The 18,738-nt window shown below is 38.8% G+C and overlaps 1 protein-coding gene across 2 annotated transcripts in view; it reads right to left on the bottom strand.

The window, feature by feature from the left end:
* Window positions 1-18,405, bottom strand: part of LOC116050630 (nuclear receptor subfamily 5 group A member 2-like) — a 30,862-nt gene extending 12,457 nt beyond the window's left edge. Inside the window, exons 1-4 of one of the 2 annotated variants that reach the window (XM_031300852.2) lie at window positions 18,172-18,405; window positions 14,947-15,065; window positions 14,020-14,161; window positions 12,158-12,813 (exon numbers count right to left, since the gene is read on the bottom strand). In XM_031300852.2, the coding sequence (XP_031156712.1) occupies window positions 12,158-12,813; window positions 14,020-14,161; window positions 14,947-15,065; window positions 18,172-18,193 (939 nt within the window). In that variant the 5' untranslated portion in view covers window positions 18,194-18,405. The remainder of the gene's footprint in view (window positions 1-12,157; window positions 12,814-14,019; window positions 14,162-14,946; window positions 15,066-18,171) is intronic. The other variant, XM_031300853.2, reaches the window with a different exon arrangement.
* Between the last annotated feature and the right edge of the window lie 333 nt (window positions 18,406-18,738).

Genomic DNA, 18,738 nt, shown 5'->3' with positions numbered 1-18,738 from the left:
CTATCTTGCTTATGAGCACAGTGATATCATTCAGTAAGTCTCTCAGAACCTAAACAGCAATTTATATTGTGTATTGTACATGATTAGTCATTAATCACAAGTAAATGAATAGTGTTGACTGATTATTTTTTGTGTCTACTAGAAATAACACTAGTTCTCAACAGCATAATGAGGAAAGCTTTTTAATGAACATCTCTGCCAAGTCTCAAAATGTTCTTATTGAACATATCTTCATAGTTTTCCTACAACATCCACCTTTGCAATACAACATCTGCTCATAGCAACTACAGCATTATGTGTGTTATGGTTTTGTTCAGGCACTCTCAGCTCTCGGTGAATGTTAGGTTTAAGGTTAGCAAAAGATGATAGTAGAAGCATAGAAAAGAATCTGACAAAGACTTTTGAGACGGGATGTGTTTACTGTAGTGACATTTAAATGTATAATATGTAATTTTCCTCCAGGGCGGACCGGGGGCCTTTGGTTGGTCGCTGTGGCGGCTCAATTTCAGCCAGACACAGCCCCCATGGGTTCTGACAACCCGTTCTCACTCCCAATACGGACACTTGAGCAGTGGCTCTCAGCGTCGGGTATGACGCAAAAAGCACCCTTCAGTTTCTGTATGGAACTCCGCTGCGCATTAAGATGATGTAGTATTAGTATTAGTATTAGTATGACAGCCCAAAATGCTGCGTAGGTACACCCAGGAGACCGGGGTTTGTTTATTTTATTGTTATTTTTGTTCGAAATAAAAACTAAATTAATAAAATAATAAAGACTACCTAGACAGCTGATGTTACGTGGAGAATTTAAATGGTGATTAGCCTAGTGCTGTTAAGCGCGGTCAAAACAGTCTAAAAATAACTTTATGACCGCGTCAAACATTGTTTTAACATTATAACGTTAACGTACGGTCTAGCCACCAAGCATTAGCATGGGCCACTTGTCAATGTAGCACATCGATAGTTGGATCGACATTGAAATATCGTATCAATAAATTAGGTCTCTACTGTACTACTGTGTTGCAAAATGGCATGTAATTAACAAAAATGATTGTGTGGCAGAAAGAAAATAAGCATTACTATTTCTAAGTACAATTTTGTGAGATTGTAACGCTGTTCAGCCCTGACAAAACATAGAAAACCTTTATTTAAACTGAAATGGCGGTTGTATGAACATCCTGTTGTGTGCGCAAGCACCCTGCATTTTTCCAAAATCTCAAATTTACATACACGTCGCTGCTGATTGGGTAACACCTCTGACACACCCACCAAATGAGGAAAAAAAACACACCTCAAAGCCCATTGCACACCGCTTCGAGAAAACATGTCTTTTAACTCGGAAACCGTTGCATAACGGTGCACACACACATTTGGGATAATGTAAGTACACAAGTAAACAAAATATATAACATAGGTATAGTCGTTTTAGACATTTAAAGCTATAGTGCGTAGGCTCTTTCTCCCCCATGAGGAATTCTAAGTAATGACAACAAAACTGTTGGCGCATCCACATGATACAAGCTTTCCGCAATCGCACACCACCCCCACCCCTCTTCCACACAGTTGCTTGTAGCCAAGGAGGACATGGAGGATTAAAAAAACATGATGGACTCTTCAGAAGAGGTAATTATGTCTGCTCGGTTTTCTGCGCGTGAAAGTCGCTGGACGACACAATTTTCTGAACATTGCCATGCTGAGAAATACAGAGAGAGTTGTGTCGAGCTGATAGTCTTAATAAGCTTTGTAGCAACTCATTTAGCAATGGCTTGAATGTAACGCACGTTCATTAATATCAAAAAGTTACGCACTAAAGCTTTAATGCACAACTATTGCATTTAAAATGAGATCTTTAAATTAAATTACCATCCTTCACTGACCTTAACCAACGCATATTAAAAACTTCAACAATCATGAAGGCATTTTTTTATAAACTATAATATTCTCAGTAGTTGTACAATGGGTTAGGAAAAGAATGCATCCACAGACAATGGTTCATTACTGATTCCCCTACAACAGATGCATGTGTTTAGTTGTTGCTTCAGTTATGTGTGAATGAATGTATGAATGTAAAGGGACCCACTGAGACTGCATATGTGCGAGGTTCAGAATTTTGTGCTACACTTCTAGTCATTTGTATATGACAATATGAAAACAACAGAAAGTACAAACACGTTTGCACAAACTACATGTTGAACAACCTGATAACAAGCAGTGGCTGAAATGTACCAAAAGGTGCCGGTACCCTAATTCAGCAGTTGCATGACATGATCATCGCATGTGTTTTGGATATATTTACATTCATATCATAGTAAAATATCCCTTCAAATGTATTTTTCTATGCATTTCATTACATACATTCAGTGCTTGACATTAACTCTTTTGCTCATCAGTCACTGTGGCTAGGGGTTTTCCAAAGATAGCCACACAGCATTTTCACTAGCCACTATTTTGTGGGAAATAACATTTTATTTGATTAAGGTTAACTGTGGTGTGATACAATTTACTTAAATAACTAGATTTACAACCCTTTTAGATGTAAATGACCCTCCCAAATCAAGACTACATAAACTGAAGGCTATAACACTGCAGTGTTGTAATATTCAGCTCTGACAAGGTTGGTTGTGTGCAAACCTAAAGATTTGGTGACCGACAGGCCAGACGGGCCACCATGGTCTGGTCGGGCAGTGGCACAGTAGCTTACAGCGACCAGTGCTACAATAATATATTTATCCAATATCCATATTAACAAGGACATTTTCAACGTTTTCTCAGCGTTAAGCTGCTATGTGAGAGATGCAGCTACAAAGGTATTTAGGGGTTAAGGCGTGCCTCTTCACCACAGGAGGTGGCGGTACGCGATAAGAAGTAAAGGTTGTCAGGGTCCAAAATCTGCTACATCTACCAGCCAAATGTTGGTAAAATATGCAAGTAGCTGGTAGATTTGCTTCACTCAACAGCCAAAAAAAAAAAAGTAATCTATTGAGTAAAATTTGAATATTCACTAGCGGGTGGAAACGACTTCTGTTGCAGGTGAGGGTTGGCCTCTGCCACCAATCCTGTTTGTAATATTTATGGACAGGATATGGAGGCGTAGTCGGGGTGGGGAGTGGTTGCAGTTCGGTGGGCTGGGGATCTCATCGCTGCTCTTTGCAGATGATGTGGTCCTGATGGCATCGTCGGCCTGTGACCTTCAGCACTCACTGGATCGGTTCGCAGCCGAGTGTGAAGCGGCTGGGATGAGGATTAGCACCTCTAAATCTGAGGCCATGGTTCTCAGCAGGAAACCGATGGAGTGCCTACTCCGGGTAGGGAATGAGTCCTTACCCCAAATGAAGGAGTTTAAATAACTCGGGGTCTTGTTCGCGAGTGAGGGGACAATGGAGCGGGAGATTGGTCGGAGAATTGGCGCAGCAGGGGCGGTATTACATTCAATGTAATGGTCATAAAGGTTGGATCATGACCAAAAGAACGAGATCCAGGGTACAAGCGGCCGAAATGGGTTCTCCTCAGGAGATAGGGTGAGAAGCACAGTCATCCGTGAGGAGCTCAGAGTAGAGCCGCTGCTCCTTTGAGTCGAAAGGAGCCAGTTGAGGTGGACTCGGGCATCTGGTAAGGATGCCCCCTGGGCGCCTCGCTAGGGAGGTGTTCCAGGCACGTCCAGCTGGGAGGAGGCCTCGGGGAAAACCCAGGACTAGGTGGAGGGATTATATCTCTAATCTGGCCTAGGAACGCCTCGGGATCCCCCAGTCGGAGCTGGTTAATGTGGCTCGGGAAAGGGAAGTTTGGGGTTCCCTGCTGGAGCTGCTGCCCCCGCGACCCGACCCCGGATAAGCGGATGAAGATGGACTAGCGGGTGGACAAAAAAGTAATTTTTGGACCCTGACTCGTGGACAAAAATAAGAATTACCGGTACCTGCCAATTTTGGACACCGATGACAAGGCTGTAACATACTGTACATGAAGTAGGAATTATATCAATGCTTTGATGCATCACCTCCTATGCATCAGAGGATTTCTCAAATGAAAATCTGTGATTTTGACAGAGAATGTACAAACATGTGGACAAGCTTTAGTGTGGTCAGCAGAGGGCCACAGGTCTGGAATGAGGTTGATATACTCTACAAATGTCTTTGTCTGTGTCTGCTTTCAAAAATGAGACTACAACAGAAACAGTTACTACTAAAAGATGCTATTAAAGCTTGAATACTCTAAAAGGCTGGGGATTTCTAAACTAGGGACTCTAGTAGTAGAGTAAGCAACTGTTATTCTCACATGTTATTATGTGTATGTTGATTGCCTCTTATGCTTAGACTGATGGAATAAATACTTGGGACCACTTAGGCAGGGTTAGGGTAGTTAGAGTTTTTTGTGTTCCTTTTTATCCAAACAATATGAAAGTATTTATAATATGTATTTTTTGCTAGTGTCTGAGCCTCCATACACCGGGGTGTCCCTTTTCACATATCTGCATTATGTCCTACGATTGTACTTGTCTTTTAACTTATGTGAAAAATGAATAAAATGAGAAAAAAATGTTAATAAATATTTTACTTTCTTATACAGTATATTGTACATAAGGAATATGAATATTCTGGTAAGGATTGAATAGTAATGTGTTATTCCTATGCATGTTTTATTTAACAATTCCATGATAATGAAAGAGGAGTAACTTTTGTGCTTCTCTCCTGTATCAGTAATGCATTTCAGCCAAGTATCCCTCTTACACAGGCAGTGTAAAGATACCTTGTTGTTGTTAGTCTGAGAAGATACAACAAACCTCATCAGCACCACAATGTGGTCTTTGTTTCTGAGACAAGGGAAGGTACAAAAGTAACAACAAAAAATTCAAACTCTTTCTGGATGTTCTCAGCAACGACGCAGTCAATCGACGCCTTTAGTCATTTTTATACACTGAGAGCAAATGAAATGTTGTAAAATCAGTTGTACAAGATCACTATCATTGGAGGAACACAAAGTGCCAGGATGCACTGATGTTTAAAGCTTATTTGTTGTCAGATTACTTTGCTGTATAAGTGGCGTTGTGTGAATGATCGTATCGTTTTAAAATAGTGTTAACACAGAAAATGCAACAGTCTGATTAACCAGTAAAAGAGTTCATGCACCCAAATTCTAAAAGAACAACAAAAAAATCCTATTTTCTCACACATATCTTGCCATGCAAAGAGTTTTGGTCGTAATTGCCCAGAATCTGAGATACTGTATCCATGGAGATATCATAACACAGTGTCAGCTAATTTTATAGGATTTACTCTCGACTGAAGAAGGAAAGCTTTGACAGTGTGATGTTGAGAAACTGAGAAACTGTTTCAGGAACGAGAGATGTTGCTGTTGAAAGTTTTAAATGTTACAAAACTAAATTCCATTCACCTACATTCTGGTGGGGAGACAGAAAGCTCAGAGGCAGATATCTCAAAACCTGGACAAATAAAACCAAACTAACTGCATGGTTAGACAGCATTTGGCGATGTGTGAGAAAATGTTTGCAGGAAAGACAGCAGCCATTGTCTGTGTTAACATTCTTTTATAGAAATAAATCGTGCCTCACCCAAAGTTGTAGGAAACAGATTATTCGAGCTACGTTTCAATCAGTTTTAGATTACGGGGATATCATTTTGATGCATTCGGCTTCCTCTACATTGAAGCCACTTGATGCAGTTTATCACTCTGCCCTTAGATTTATATCTGGTGATGGATTCAGTACTTATAACTGTCTCCTTTATCAAAATGTAGGCTGGACTTCTTTGGCTCTAAGAAGGGAGCAACACTGCATTTTATTTATTTACAAAGCATTGCCTAAAAAACTTGCCTCTATATTTAACAAGCTTGCTGAATTTTAAATCGTATCACTATGGCACTCGCACTATTGATTCCTTGGTCCTAAATATTCCATTTGTTAGACAGAAATATATATATATATTATTATATATAATATAATGCAAAACTGCATTTGAGTATTATGCTCCGTATAAATGGAGATTCTAATGAAATTAAACAGCCTGATTCCATTTAATCACTTTAAATGTCTTCTTAATGAGTCCATGTATTCTGAATGTACATGTGCACTTTGAGTTGTTTAACATTCTGTACTTGTTGTATGTGTGTACTGTGTATTGCAACTGTATATTATATATTAATTACTATGTTCAGTAATTTTTATATGTATTGTAAATTTATATGGCATGTAATCGGGCATCATTGGAAATGAGAGCTTGCTCTCAATTAGCCCTCCCTGAATAAATAAAGGTGATATATATATATATATATATATATATATATATATATATATATATATATATATATATATATATATATATATATATAAAAACACTTTTATAGATTATTATGATTTGGTCACATTCACACAACGCCACTAATTCAGCTGAAGACTTCTGGTGGTCCATGCATGACAAGAAAAGAACATTGAATCAGAGTGTCTATGTTAATAACATCACTTATGCAGTAACGTTGCCCTATCTTCCATAATTTATCTGCTGCTCTTTTTTTTCTTGCTTTTATTGTAATTTTAGGTGAACCAACCCTTTAATATGACTGAATGTAGCATGGATAAAGTATAAGCAAGTGGGACTCTTACTGTAGAACAGGGGTCTGCAACGTTTTTTAGGCCAAAGACCCCTTAGCTGAAAGAGAGACGGAGCTGGGACCCCCACTGTGTATTGTATAATATTGAATTGCATGTTAAACTGGACCTACAATAACGTCTAGGGCAGCCTAAAGCCCTCACATGAACATACCTTATGGTGCATACAATATTAAGCTATTAAAGTAATAATTATTGACATATTGATATATTTATATATTATGTTGTAATGTTAAACATACATGTAGCACAGTGGATCCTTGAAGTTTAACTATTTCTGTGGATGGCTAACTTAGTGGCTACCTTACCTCATAAACGTGTAAAAAAATTAAATAAAAAATAAAAATTCACAAATTAGCCGATTTATCTTGGCTATTAATATGTTGGACTTCCGTTTATTTAACTTTCCAGACATATTTTGGAAATATGTCTAGTTTCTTCACTCCTCCCCTCTGTCCAATCTGAGTTTTTTGTTGCACGACTAAAACAACTTTAGAACGTACACGTTCCACCAAAACAACTTCCTTCCCGAGGCTATTTTGCAGAGGTACCGTGGCTCCCTCTGGCGCTTAGCACCACCCAAAACGATTGTGATTGGTTTAAAGAAATGGCAATAAACCAGAGCACGTTCTTTTCCTATCCCATCCAGAATGTTGTGTGGACTAGCCAGACCTTCCTCCACAGCGCGGTGGAGGAAGGTCTGGCAAAGCGAAATTAGTTGCAGCCCTATAATATTGTCTTCCTTGTTAGTAACTGAGCTGATTTGTGAGAAAATAATTATAATCCCCCATTTACACTTGGAGCAGTAAGCGTATTCAGCCGTCAGCAGCATCACAGTTAACCACAACAACAGTATTGATTTCTCCAGCATGGGACTTCAATTGGACTGTGTTACTAAATCCTCTTAAGTGTCAATACTGCAGTGTGTCTGTGGCACAGCGCACAAAGACAACACAGTGCTGGAGATGATGGAGTGAGACACTGATGTATGTCCAATCATTAACCCTAAGATGTGTTTGTGTGTGGACAGCTACTGTTCAGCACTGAGGAATCACAGTATGCCGCCGCAGTACTCATTCCTCATTCCTCATTCCTCATTCCTCATTCATCATTACTGTAACTTTGTATTTTTAGAGCTGCGACATCATTAACATATACATCTTATAAAACACGTGTTGAAATACGGCCCCTCGCAGATATTGATCGGGCCCGCATATCAATTTAGGTCATTTAGGTTTATTCAATGTTTTTGGAGCTTTTTCCAATGGTTTTGATGCTTTTTCCAATGTTTTTGGTGCTATTTTAGACAATTTTGAAGCTTTTTCCAATGTTGTTTTTTTCCCACCTTTTTTGTGCTTTTTTATTTATTTTTATTTTTTTAAATTGTCGCTTTTTCAATAATGGCTAGGACCTTTTTTTCCGACTTTTTTAGGGCTTCATGAGGTCCAAACTGTAAGTGAGAAAGCTTTATGAGACATGCAATTACACAGTCAACATATTTGACTTTTTCTCTCAAACAAAAGCATGTCAATAAACTCTACATGTCTCTAATCTCTTGACGTGATTCTCATTTTCCAGTTTAGTCCTTACTTAGTGAAATTAAGTTTGACCCCCCTGTTCTAAAACTACCAAGATGGTGTGGTGCTAGTCAAATGTTAGTGTTGGTGCGCCTACCTGTTCTGCCCTAATAAGAAATATTTATCGATGCATGTGCAGGATTTCGGTATCAGAAAACAGAATTATACGGGCTTAAGCCCGCACTGATAGGTTAGGTTCTCATCCAGACTGTGGAGACAATGGCGCTCCTGTTTATGTATTACAGGTAAAGGTTTATACTGTCTTCTTTTTGTATTGTACCTACCATGGACCTGCTACTGTGTCCTGAATAAAGTCATTATTATTATTATTATTATTATCATTATTATTACATTAAGGATTACGCTGTGTTATCTGGAAAAGTTACCCTGAATAGAAATAAGGAAGAAAGTACAAACATCTGGTTTTGTATATTTCCATTGAACACGGTGTGTTTTTATGTATAATACGGCATACAAGAGTATACCATGGCCCCACAGAATCTCTGTACGCAAAATTCTGTCAAATTTTCTGCAGATTTAAATTTTAATCTCAGAATGTAAACACATCTTCACCACAAGCCGAAAAACAGTCCACTAAATTCCGTAGATTTTCACTCCGGATCACTGCTGTAAACTGTAATAAAAAGAAACAATTATATATAACCTACATCAAGCACATCAAATTTTGATGCAACATTATCTTATAATATGTGATATAGTTAATTCATAAAGCTTCATTTATCATATAGCAAAATCATGAAGTAAATAAGAAGTGTGTGTGTGTGTGTGTGTGTGTGTGTGTGTGTGTGTGTGTGTGTGTGTGTGTGTGTGTGTGTGTGTGTGTGTGTGTGCTTTAGCCATGTTTTAGTTCAAATCATATAGCCTACAATGTACTCCACATTATTATTGTCGAGTTTTTCCCTTCCGGTCTCTTTACCTAAAGCATGAAAATCATCTTGCCAGGACTAAGGTAGTTAGGCAGTCCATCAGTGAACAATAAGTTTGACAAATATCAAATCTGATGACAGTAACATGAAATACCTCAAGCAGATCTCCAGTCTCTGCAAGCTGCTTTTCATAACAAACAAAAATCAGCTGTTGCCAACTGTGGTTTGTGCTCGTAAAGTCCATTCTGAGTGGATGTGAGTGAACCGTGGGCGTACAAGTCCACATCATGAACTTTGCATGCATTTCATGTATTTTGTCATAGTAAAACAAAAGGCCTGTGAGCCTGTGAACTCTAATGCAGACCAACAACATGTCACCTCATCTTAAAAATAACCTTTCTTATTCCTTTTTGGCAAAGCTATGTGTATGTGTATCCCTCGTGTTGTCCTCGGGTCAAATTTGACCCATTTTCAAAAAAAAGTTTCTATTAGGGATGTCCCGATCAGGTTTTTTTGCCCTCGAGTCCGAGTCCGAGTCATTTGATTTTGAGTATCTACCGATACCGAGTCCCGATCCGATACTTCTATAATAATTCAACTTTATAATACCTCCAGACCGCAGATATACTCGCGCTTTCCGCTTCAAGCTGCTTCCGTGTTCTACTTTGCCGGCATTTAACCAATAGCGTCTCTGCAACAAAGTGATGTTATGCCGCACGCGTTGCTGTTTCTGTGTGGAGTCAAAAGGGTCTAACTCTGTGCCACCGCATAACTATAGATGTGTTAAAAAATAATGAGAATATATATACATATATATCCGAGTCCTAATCGGGAGGTAACGTCCGATTCCGATCGAGTCTAAAACCACGTGATCGGGCCCGATTTCCGATCAACGTGATCGGATCTGGACATCCCTAGTTTCTATATCAGAAATTTGTGTTTCTTTCAATCAAATTGTCAAAAAGAATAACATGGATGGTTCCATGCAACGCTCTTAACAAGTAAAATGAATGATCAGTTCACTACTTTCATTGAATTTATAAAAGAACATGGAAAAAAGTGACAAAAATGACGGAAAAAGCTTCAAAAACGCGGGAAAAAAACGTAAAAAAAAAGCGCAGAAAACTCGGCAAACATCAGAAAAAGTGACGAAAAAACATTGGGACAAGCGACAAAAGTGTCGAAAAAAAGGTTTTCATTTAAATTTGGACCCAGAAAAACTAAAAGGTGCATGGTCGACAAGAAGGCAAAATAAGGGACATATATATATATATATATATATATATATATATATATATATATATATATATGCGATCAGTTTACCAAAATGACCGCATGATACTCTCGCTGTTTCACTGCCTGCCTGGCTGTCTGAACGCACGCAACTCACGTGAAAATAGATCTGGCGCGTATCTTTAGCGGAGCGGAGAGCCACTTCACGCACGCTTCTGGGACGCCCCGTGGTGCAGCTGGTGAAATATTCAAGCACTGACTTGAATGGCCGCGATTGCTTGCGGGGGCCGCAACGCACCCGGATCGCAGCGCAGACACGCCCAGTGGAAATCAGAAATTAGGGGTCATATCAAGGGTTTCAATTTGTGTCTCAACTTCTTTCTACTTCAATCATGTTGTATTTCCACTACATCTATGTATACATATATGTGTGTTTTATGCTTGTATACGGTATGTTTTTGTCTTTGTGAAGCACTTCGGTGCAAACTTGTGTGCTTTTAAAATGCTATATAAATAAAACATACGAAACTTATGTCACCATATTTGTCGTTCATTTTGTGCCATTAACACATTATGTTGTAAAAGAAAAAGTAACAAATAGGAAACAGGATGACAAGTCCTTGCTACAGCTTGGGAGTAATATTGTAATTCGGCATCCACGATGGCCAAAAGAACATCAGCTGTCGCTGTCATTCAAGAACAACCATTAATAATCTTCAGAAATAAACACAGCTTTTCATAAGTAGTGTTAAAAGTTTTGACTTGTACTGGAGCTGGGCGATACGGAGAAAATCAAATATCAGGAGATTTTTGACCAAATACATCGATGTCGATATTGCGTCGATATTGTAGGGTTGACTATTGGTGCTTTCACAAAATATTTTTACAATGAGAGTTTTGATAAATAATCATCAGTAATGTGGATATAATGACTAAGTGGGTAAAGGAAAATAACAGAGCAGCTAGAACAGTCTGGTAAGTTCAGAAAATGACATCACAGCCTGAAAAACCAGGAAGACTTATTTCATATCACGATATTACGATATCCAAAATTTAAGAGGATATCTAGCCTCATGTAATATTGATACATTGCCCAACCCTAACTTGTACTATATTGCCAGTGTTCATAAGTTTATTTCAGGCATTAAATGAGACAGGTAATAAGGTTGACTTCAATGTTCATTTTCTTTCCATTCGGTAGCTTGTTTTTGATTTCCTACGTTTGATGGGAGAAGGTATTCAAAAAATGCAACCAGTGTTAGAAAGTCCAGCTTTTTTCTGAGTGCTTGTTAGGGGACACTTCTGGCTTTTGGTCGTTTTTGAATTTCAAATTTCAGTTTTAATTTGTACATTCCTAAACAGATGGACACACATTATGATTGTCGGGCCAATTACAGCTGCTGCAGGAGGTACAAATGATGCTATAATGATGAATGGATTTAGTGATGGATTCTAAACATTTGAAATGCAAGCTAGCATTTACGTGTTTTTTCAGTTACAAGAATGTTGTTTAGCCGAAACAGGCGCAGCATTGTACCTCTCTATATAGGCTTTTTTTTTAATACCAAAAATATTTTGTGCTGGACAAAAAAGTTCGAGAACCACTGGTGTACAATGTGTATGAAACCGGGTTAATGGAAGAGAGACAAACCAAAGCTGTGTTGAAATAAGACAGTGCTAAAGACTATTGCATAAAAGAAGTGTGTCGTGTTCAGCTGTAAAACGTGACATTATCCTCCACCATTTGGAGCGCCCGCATATGTGCCTGTGTGAGCATGAGGATATATATATATATATATATATATATATATATATATAGGATAAAGGGATTCAGGACTCACCCTGAGCTCCTTGAAGAAGATGCAGCTCCGAGCCCACTCCACGATGGAGAAGAGCGTCTGGTCTGCCATGCGACACATGAGGCTGAAGGTGCTTGGCTTTTCCAGTCGGCCACGGCCGCTCTGCTCCTGCTGCAGATGAGCCACGATCTTATTCTGCACTGCCAGCTCGTCCGGATCGCAGCGCAGCAGCTCCAGCACCAGCGGCGGCAGGCTGGGCGGCTGCGGCGAAGCCGACGGGTACATGTCTGGGTACGGGTATCCTGTCAGAGACTCGGGGGAGCTGGTGTAGTCGGGGCACTCGGCTTTAATGGCCCTCTCGGGGAAGGCTGTGTACTGGTACTGAGCGGCAAGGGGCACGTGGGACTGCATGGCCATGCCCAGGGACGGGGGTCCGTAGAGGTTGGCCTCGTAGTCTGTAGGCGTGATGGAGCTCGGGGTGGAGGGGAGCAGACTTTTGGAGATGGCGGGCAGGCTGTGCAGGGAGCCGGGGAAGCCGTAGTCGGCCTGCAGAGGAGAGGCCGGCGGAGGCACCGCGCTCTCCAGCTTGAAGCCATTGGATCGTATCAAAGCCTTCTTCTGCTGCTTCAAGGCCCTGTCTCTCTTGTACATGGGGCCAAATTTATTCCTCCCCCCACGCATGCGGTCTGCGCGCACCGCTGTCACACAAGAGACAAGAGGTGAAAAACAGATTTACAGATGAACACACCGACTCTACTGAATTCTTCAGCGCTGCCAAGATCCACCCTTTTTCAAAAACTCCTTGATGAGCATTGAACTGTAACAGCAGGGAGGCAAATCAGAACTTGCATTTCACCAGTATCCCCAACTATCCCCTAAATAACAGACATGTTGGTCATTTAGACTTCCCTTTTTAGGGCTGAGAAGAATCCCCAGAGTCTGTGCAGCTCCACTCCTTCTTGTAGTCTAAATAGAGCGTTTGATTTAAAACAGGGGAGTCTCGGGGGTTTTATCAGTAAGTCAAGAATGTGTCCTTTTTCTGCTACGGAAGCAGGTGCTTTCCTGCATTGCTGTCTGGGAATGAATCCCATCCCATGTGTATAGGAAACAACATGAGAGCCACCGGCACACAAATCACAAAAATAGGCTAAGTAAAGGCTTTTTTTTAATGATATAATCATTTAATAATCATTAAATTGTAAAAATGACTTTCAAAATGAATACACACACAATAAGTGCACACAGGTACATTATTGAAATTACTGTTGGAATTAAAATACCATGAACTGCACAATGAAAAATGTGCAACAGTGGCAAAAACATAAATCCCTACGATTTTATTTTGCTCCCAAATAATGGCATAAATATAGTGATACCGTCTATTTTTATTAGTATTATTAGTGACCTATCATTATTAATATCATTATGTTTAAATGCTGTGGCAAGCAAATATCCGTTGTTAAGATGTGCATAATTCCTAAAAGAAAAAAATCCCAAAATATGTGTAAGGTTTTGAATCTGCAGAAAGTTTTGAACAATAAAACAGATAAATTAATTAATATTAATAATATTAACATGAATAAAGCATGCAGAAAAGGCACACATTGTTGCAGAAAGTTGTTGCCAGTGCAACCACCCTCCCAAATATCTAATAATAATAATTTCCTTTACATAATTAAAGACATTTGCACCATCAATTTAATGCAGAAAAGGCACAAAAAGTCAACAGAATGGAGGAAATGAAGTGTCTGATATGCTCAAAATTTCAATTTTGCTCCAAGGTGGAGAACCCAAAGTTAAGCTCTTGAATATTAATATTATTGTTATTATTAGCCAATGAATATTATCATATTACGGTGAAAAGACAAACTAATATATTATAATTCCGGGTGTGTAAAGTGTACCTTCTAGCCGCATCCCGACATTGAGGCACTTCTGGAAGCGACAGAAAGGACATCTCTTCCTCTGCGTTTTGTCTATTTTACACTCCTGGTTCTCCGCGCACGTGTACCTCTTGTTGTTCTGCACCGTCCTCTTGAAGAAGCCCTGAAACACAGAGACACGTTAGTAACAGCAGGGCAGAGCAGGCCTGGCCTGCATGCATGCTATTAAAACATTTTAAACTTAAAGCCCTCAAAATAAAACGACTGGGCAAGTTATTATATTGACCATAATGGCAACAGCCATTTAAAGAGCAAATACTAGTTAGTTAGTTAGTTAGTTAGTTAGTTAGTTAGTTAGTTTTATTTTATTTCTGTGTCATGCCAAACATTTAGCCCATCCCATATGGGATTGCAAGACAGCACCAGCCTATTCAACAGACATCTTCCGGTCTCGCATGTACAAATCATGTGGAGGAATACATGAATAACAGAAGAAAAAAATAAAAAATTAAAATAAATAATATATTTTATATATATATATATATATATATATATATATGACATACAGTAAATGATAACAACAAACAAATATTAAATAAAAAAGACAAACAGTATATGCAAACAAATATCTACAAATCATCTCTTCTCATCATCTCAGCTTGTTTTCTCTTCTCCCAGATTTTCTCAAGTTAACTGGCTAATTTATGTTTGACATGTGAACAGCCAAAATCAATATCTGTTTGTGCCTTACTAATTAAAGCATCGAGCTGTTCACAATAAAAAGGACAGTAGAAAACGAAAAGTAAACAACGCATCGGACAGATCCGTTTTCCCCCTTCTACATTAACATATCATCCAGTCTATAACAGGTGTTGGTGTTCAGTAATAGGCTGTCTAATTCGATTTGTTCAAGGTGAGAATGATTTTTTTTTTTTTTTGACGTGTTACCTTGCAGCTCTCGCACGTGAGCAGGCCATAGTGGTATCCGGACACTTTGTCTCCACACACAGGACACAGCTCCTCCAGGTCGTCATCATATGTGTATTCCATAACCTTCAAAGTGACACCTGGGACACAAGTGCACACGCACACACACACACACACACACACACACACACACACACACACACACACAAAATTGCCCAGCTGAATTTTAATAAGTTATTCAATGAATGAATGGTCATTTTAAACATCACTTTCAATATGGAAATCAATTTATTTATATAGGCCCTAGTCACACACACACGCACGCACGCACGCACGCACGCACGCACACACACAAAATGAAAAATTGCCAAGCTGAATTTTGTTATTCATTTTGTAATCAATGAATGAATGGTGATTTTAAACGCAACTTTCAGTATGTAAATCAATTTATTTATATAATCACACACACATATACACATATACACACACACGCGCACCCGCACGCGCGCGCGTACACACACACACACACACACACACAGGCACATGCATCAACTACCTAGCATGCACAATTATCTGTAGGTGATGTATATAGAAAAATATCAATATAAAAAAAAAACAAAAAAAAACGAAGCCATACAGTTCAGGCGTAAATGTGTAAAGTAGAGTGTAACATTTACTTTTTTTGTCCACCAGCCAAATGGCTAGTGAATGTTCAAATTTTACCAGTCACTCAATCTACCAACCATTTGCATATTTACCGGAATTTGGTTGGTGGCTGGTACTAATTTTGAGGCCTCGTTACAATGCTGGCATTTAATCTGATCGTGTTTCACATGTCTCACATCAGTTTCTTCTATTCGCAGACTTAATAATGCGCCGTCTTCTTTAAACTGAAATTACATTTCTTAGTGATTTGCCTCATTCATTTAAATGCAGTTTAAACAATGTGAAATAGTTTCAGTGCTGTCGAGTTGTTGTTGCTGTGTCACATTTAATGCAATTTAATCTGACATTAAAAATGAACAAATAAAGGCAATAAGAAAAGAAAATAGATAATTTATCTATATATTTATTTGATCGAAATTATATGCCTAATCATTAGGCTATAATAATAATAATAATAATAATAATAATAATAATAATAATAATAAAGCCATGCAATGTGTAGATGCTATATATAGACAACTGTATATTTGCTTTATATAATAAAGCCTAATAGCAATCCTGTTCACATAATAATATATAGATTATAGGCTATGTAGGCTATATATCTATCTATAATATAGAATATGTTTATACTTAAAATATCTAAATATCTAAATTAATTGAGCAGCTTTAATACTATAGGCTACATTATCTGAGTTGATATAGATATAGAATATTTGCTGTGTGGGCCTACATTATGAAAATGGTCCTTTTTCAGTAAACTTCCTCAGTTCATGACTGTAGCAAATATGCTGTAGGCTTTACACGGGCTGACAGATGACGTTACAACTATTATCAAAACAAGATAATAAATAACCTATGGTTTATCCTCTCGAACTAGTAACCGGCTATAGCCTATAGCCTAACACAACAAACCTTTTTTTTATTTCCATCAGTTTGAAACCGCTCCACACAGGCATGCATTTCCTTTAGACTGGATTTATCACGGCGGGCAAACTATTCTCCAAAGTCAAATATAGCCTAGCTAAAGATGGCCGCATTAGCACACGCCATGTATCGTGTGTTTAAAGACGTATTCAGACTCTGACTCCACTCTGTGGAAGTGGACGCCACGGCCACCGACCTAAAGGCCTATAGGTGACAGAGGAAGCCAACTGCTATGATTATTATGAATCATATTTCTGTACATGTAGTGTCTCTGTGTCCCAACCCGCAGCGGCAGATAGCCGCCCACCAAGAGCCTGGGTCTGTCCGACGTTTCTGTCTGTTTAAAGGACGTTTTTCCTCGCCACTGTCGCACCAAATGCTCGCTCTTAGGGCGGGAAATTGCTGGGTCTCTGTAAATGATAGAGGGGTCTCTATAGGCCTACTCTATCTGTAAAGTGTCCTGAGATAACTCCTGTGATTTGACACTAAAATTAAATTGAAATGTATCCGCGAGTGTATAAAGTTAAATGAAATGAATCACTCACTCACTCAGTAGCATATGTTAATTGATAGTTATGATTTGGAAAAAAACAAAAATCTCGCAGTCGGAGTTCCGTCGACGGAGCGGTGAACAGAACAGCCTGTGTGCAGTAGCCTAACACACAGTGACATGGGAAATATTCTGTATTAGCTAATAGACAAAACGCCATATTAAAATACGAAAGAAAGAGTGGAAGTGAAGTGGATAACAGGGAGCGCGCGGGGGAATCAGCTGCAGATGAACAGGCCTGAAACAGAGGCGTCTCGCGAGCCGGGAAGCAGTCCGGGGGACACGCGCGCTACAAGGGCTCTCCTTAGGGGCGCGCGCCATCAGCACCAGGCATCAGACAGGCCTAATAATAATAATAATATTAATAATAGGCTAATAATTACAACTTCGTATTTTATATTTTCATAATAATATATAATTACATATAATATAGTCTATATTATTATTATTATTATTATTATTATTATTATTATTATTATTATTATAGCCACGATTTTTTTTACATTTTTAAATAATTAACCTATGTATTTCTTTTTATTTCGTTGTTTCGCTACATTATTAGGATTCCAAGAGATTCTATAGGCACAGTCAGAAGGTTTTAAGTTGAGTAACTATAGGCTACTGATTATTATAGAGGCTACTATTATTCTATTTTATTATTTTGTATTTAATTTTTTGTTAATTGCTATCCTTAACATTTGACAATTGATGGTAGAATTTGTAAATTAAATTAAAAAATTTTTTTTTTTTAATTCACCTCCATTCTTACTGTAGCTGGGTTGTTGGTTCAGTTAATTGTTGTTCTATAACGGGGCTAAAACGTTGTTTGGCTAGGCTATAAAGCATTGCTGTAATTTCCTTATCAGACAATTATTCATCCTAATAATTACCCAACGGATTATAGGGATCTGTGGATGCCCTGGAGTTATGGCATGCAGGTTTCAGGCCATGGAGCTTTTGCTCCAACATTTACCTGAATGTATTGGGTTTAAGTTGGTTTGTTCTTGACTCGAATAAAAAAAAAAAAAGTCATAGGCCTATCTATTATGGATAATGAATCTGTGAATGCAGAACACAGCCTGTAGAATAATAGACAGACTTACCGTGAGCCTTGTCTCCTAACATTGGAACAGCAGCAAGCCAGTTAGTGATGATTGTCTGAGAATTAAAAGCTGGATGTGTTGCTGCAGCCTTGCATGAGCATGCGGAGGGGAACAAAATGAGAATAAAAAAGACCAATAGGAATCCGTATGGTCAGTGAATGTAACACTGCTGCTTAAAGAGCCAGTAGAAGTGCGTGTTGATGCAGACCATTAAAGATCTCCGAGTGAAACTCCTTCAGTGCGCTCGCTCTTTACTGCGCTTCCCTTATCGCAAAAGTTAGACTGCCGCGCAGCCATTGGTGGAGGCCGAGTCACGTGACGGACAGACGCTCGCTGCCTCCTCCGTGGAAATGCCTGGACAGGAAAACGGAGCGCTGCTGATGGAGGAGACACACTTCATATGCAATCTGCCAAAATGATTCAAACGTTCTTAAAGACTATTTCATTTAGGGGCTGAGTCTGGGATCAGAGCTTTAGGGGGTGCCTGGAACCGTTTTAACGTAAATTCTTTAAAACATTATTCTACTGTGCTTAACTCTGCATTTTAACATCATTTTGGACCATCAT

This window comes from Sander lucioperca, chromosome 2 (assembly GCF_008315115.2).
Source record: "Sander lucioperca isolate FBNREF2018 chromosome 2, SLUC_FBN_1.2, whole genome shotgun sequence".
NCBI classification, from domain to species: Eukaryota; Metazoa; Chordata; class Actinopteri; order Perciformes; family Percidae; genus Sander; species Sander lucioperca.
This window is presented reverse-complemented; position numbering and strand designations above follow the sequence as displayed.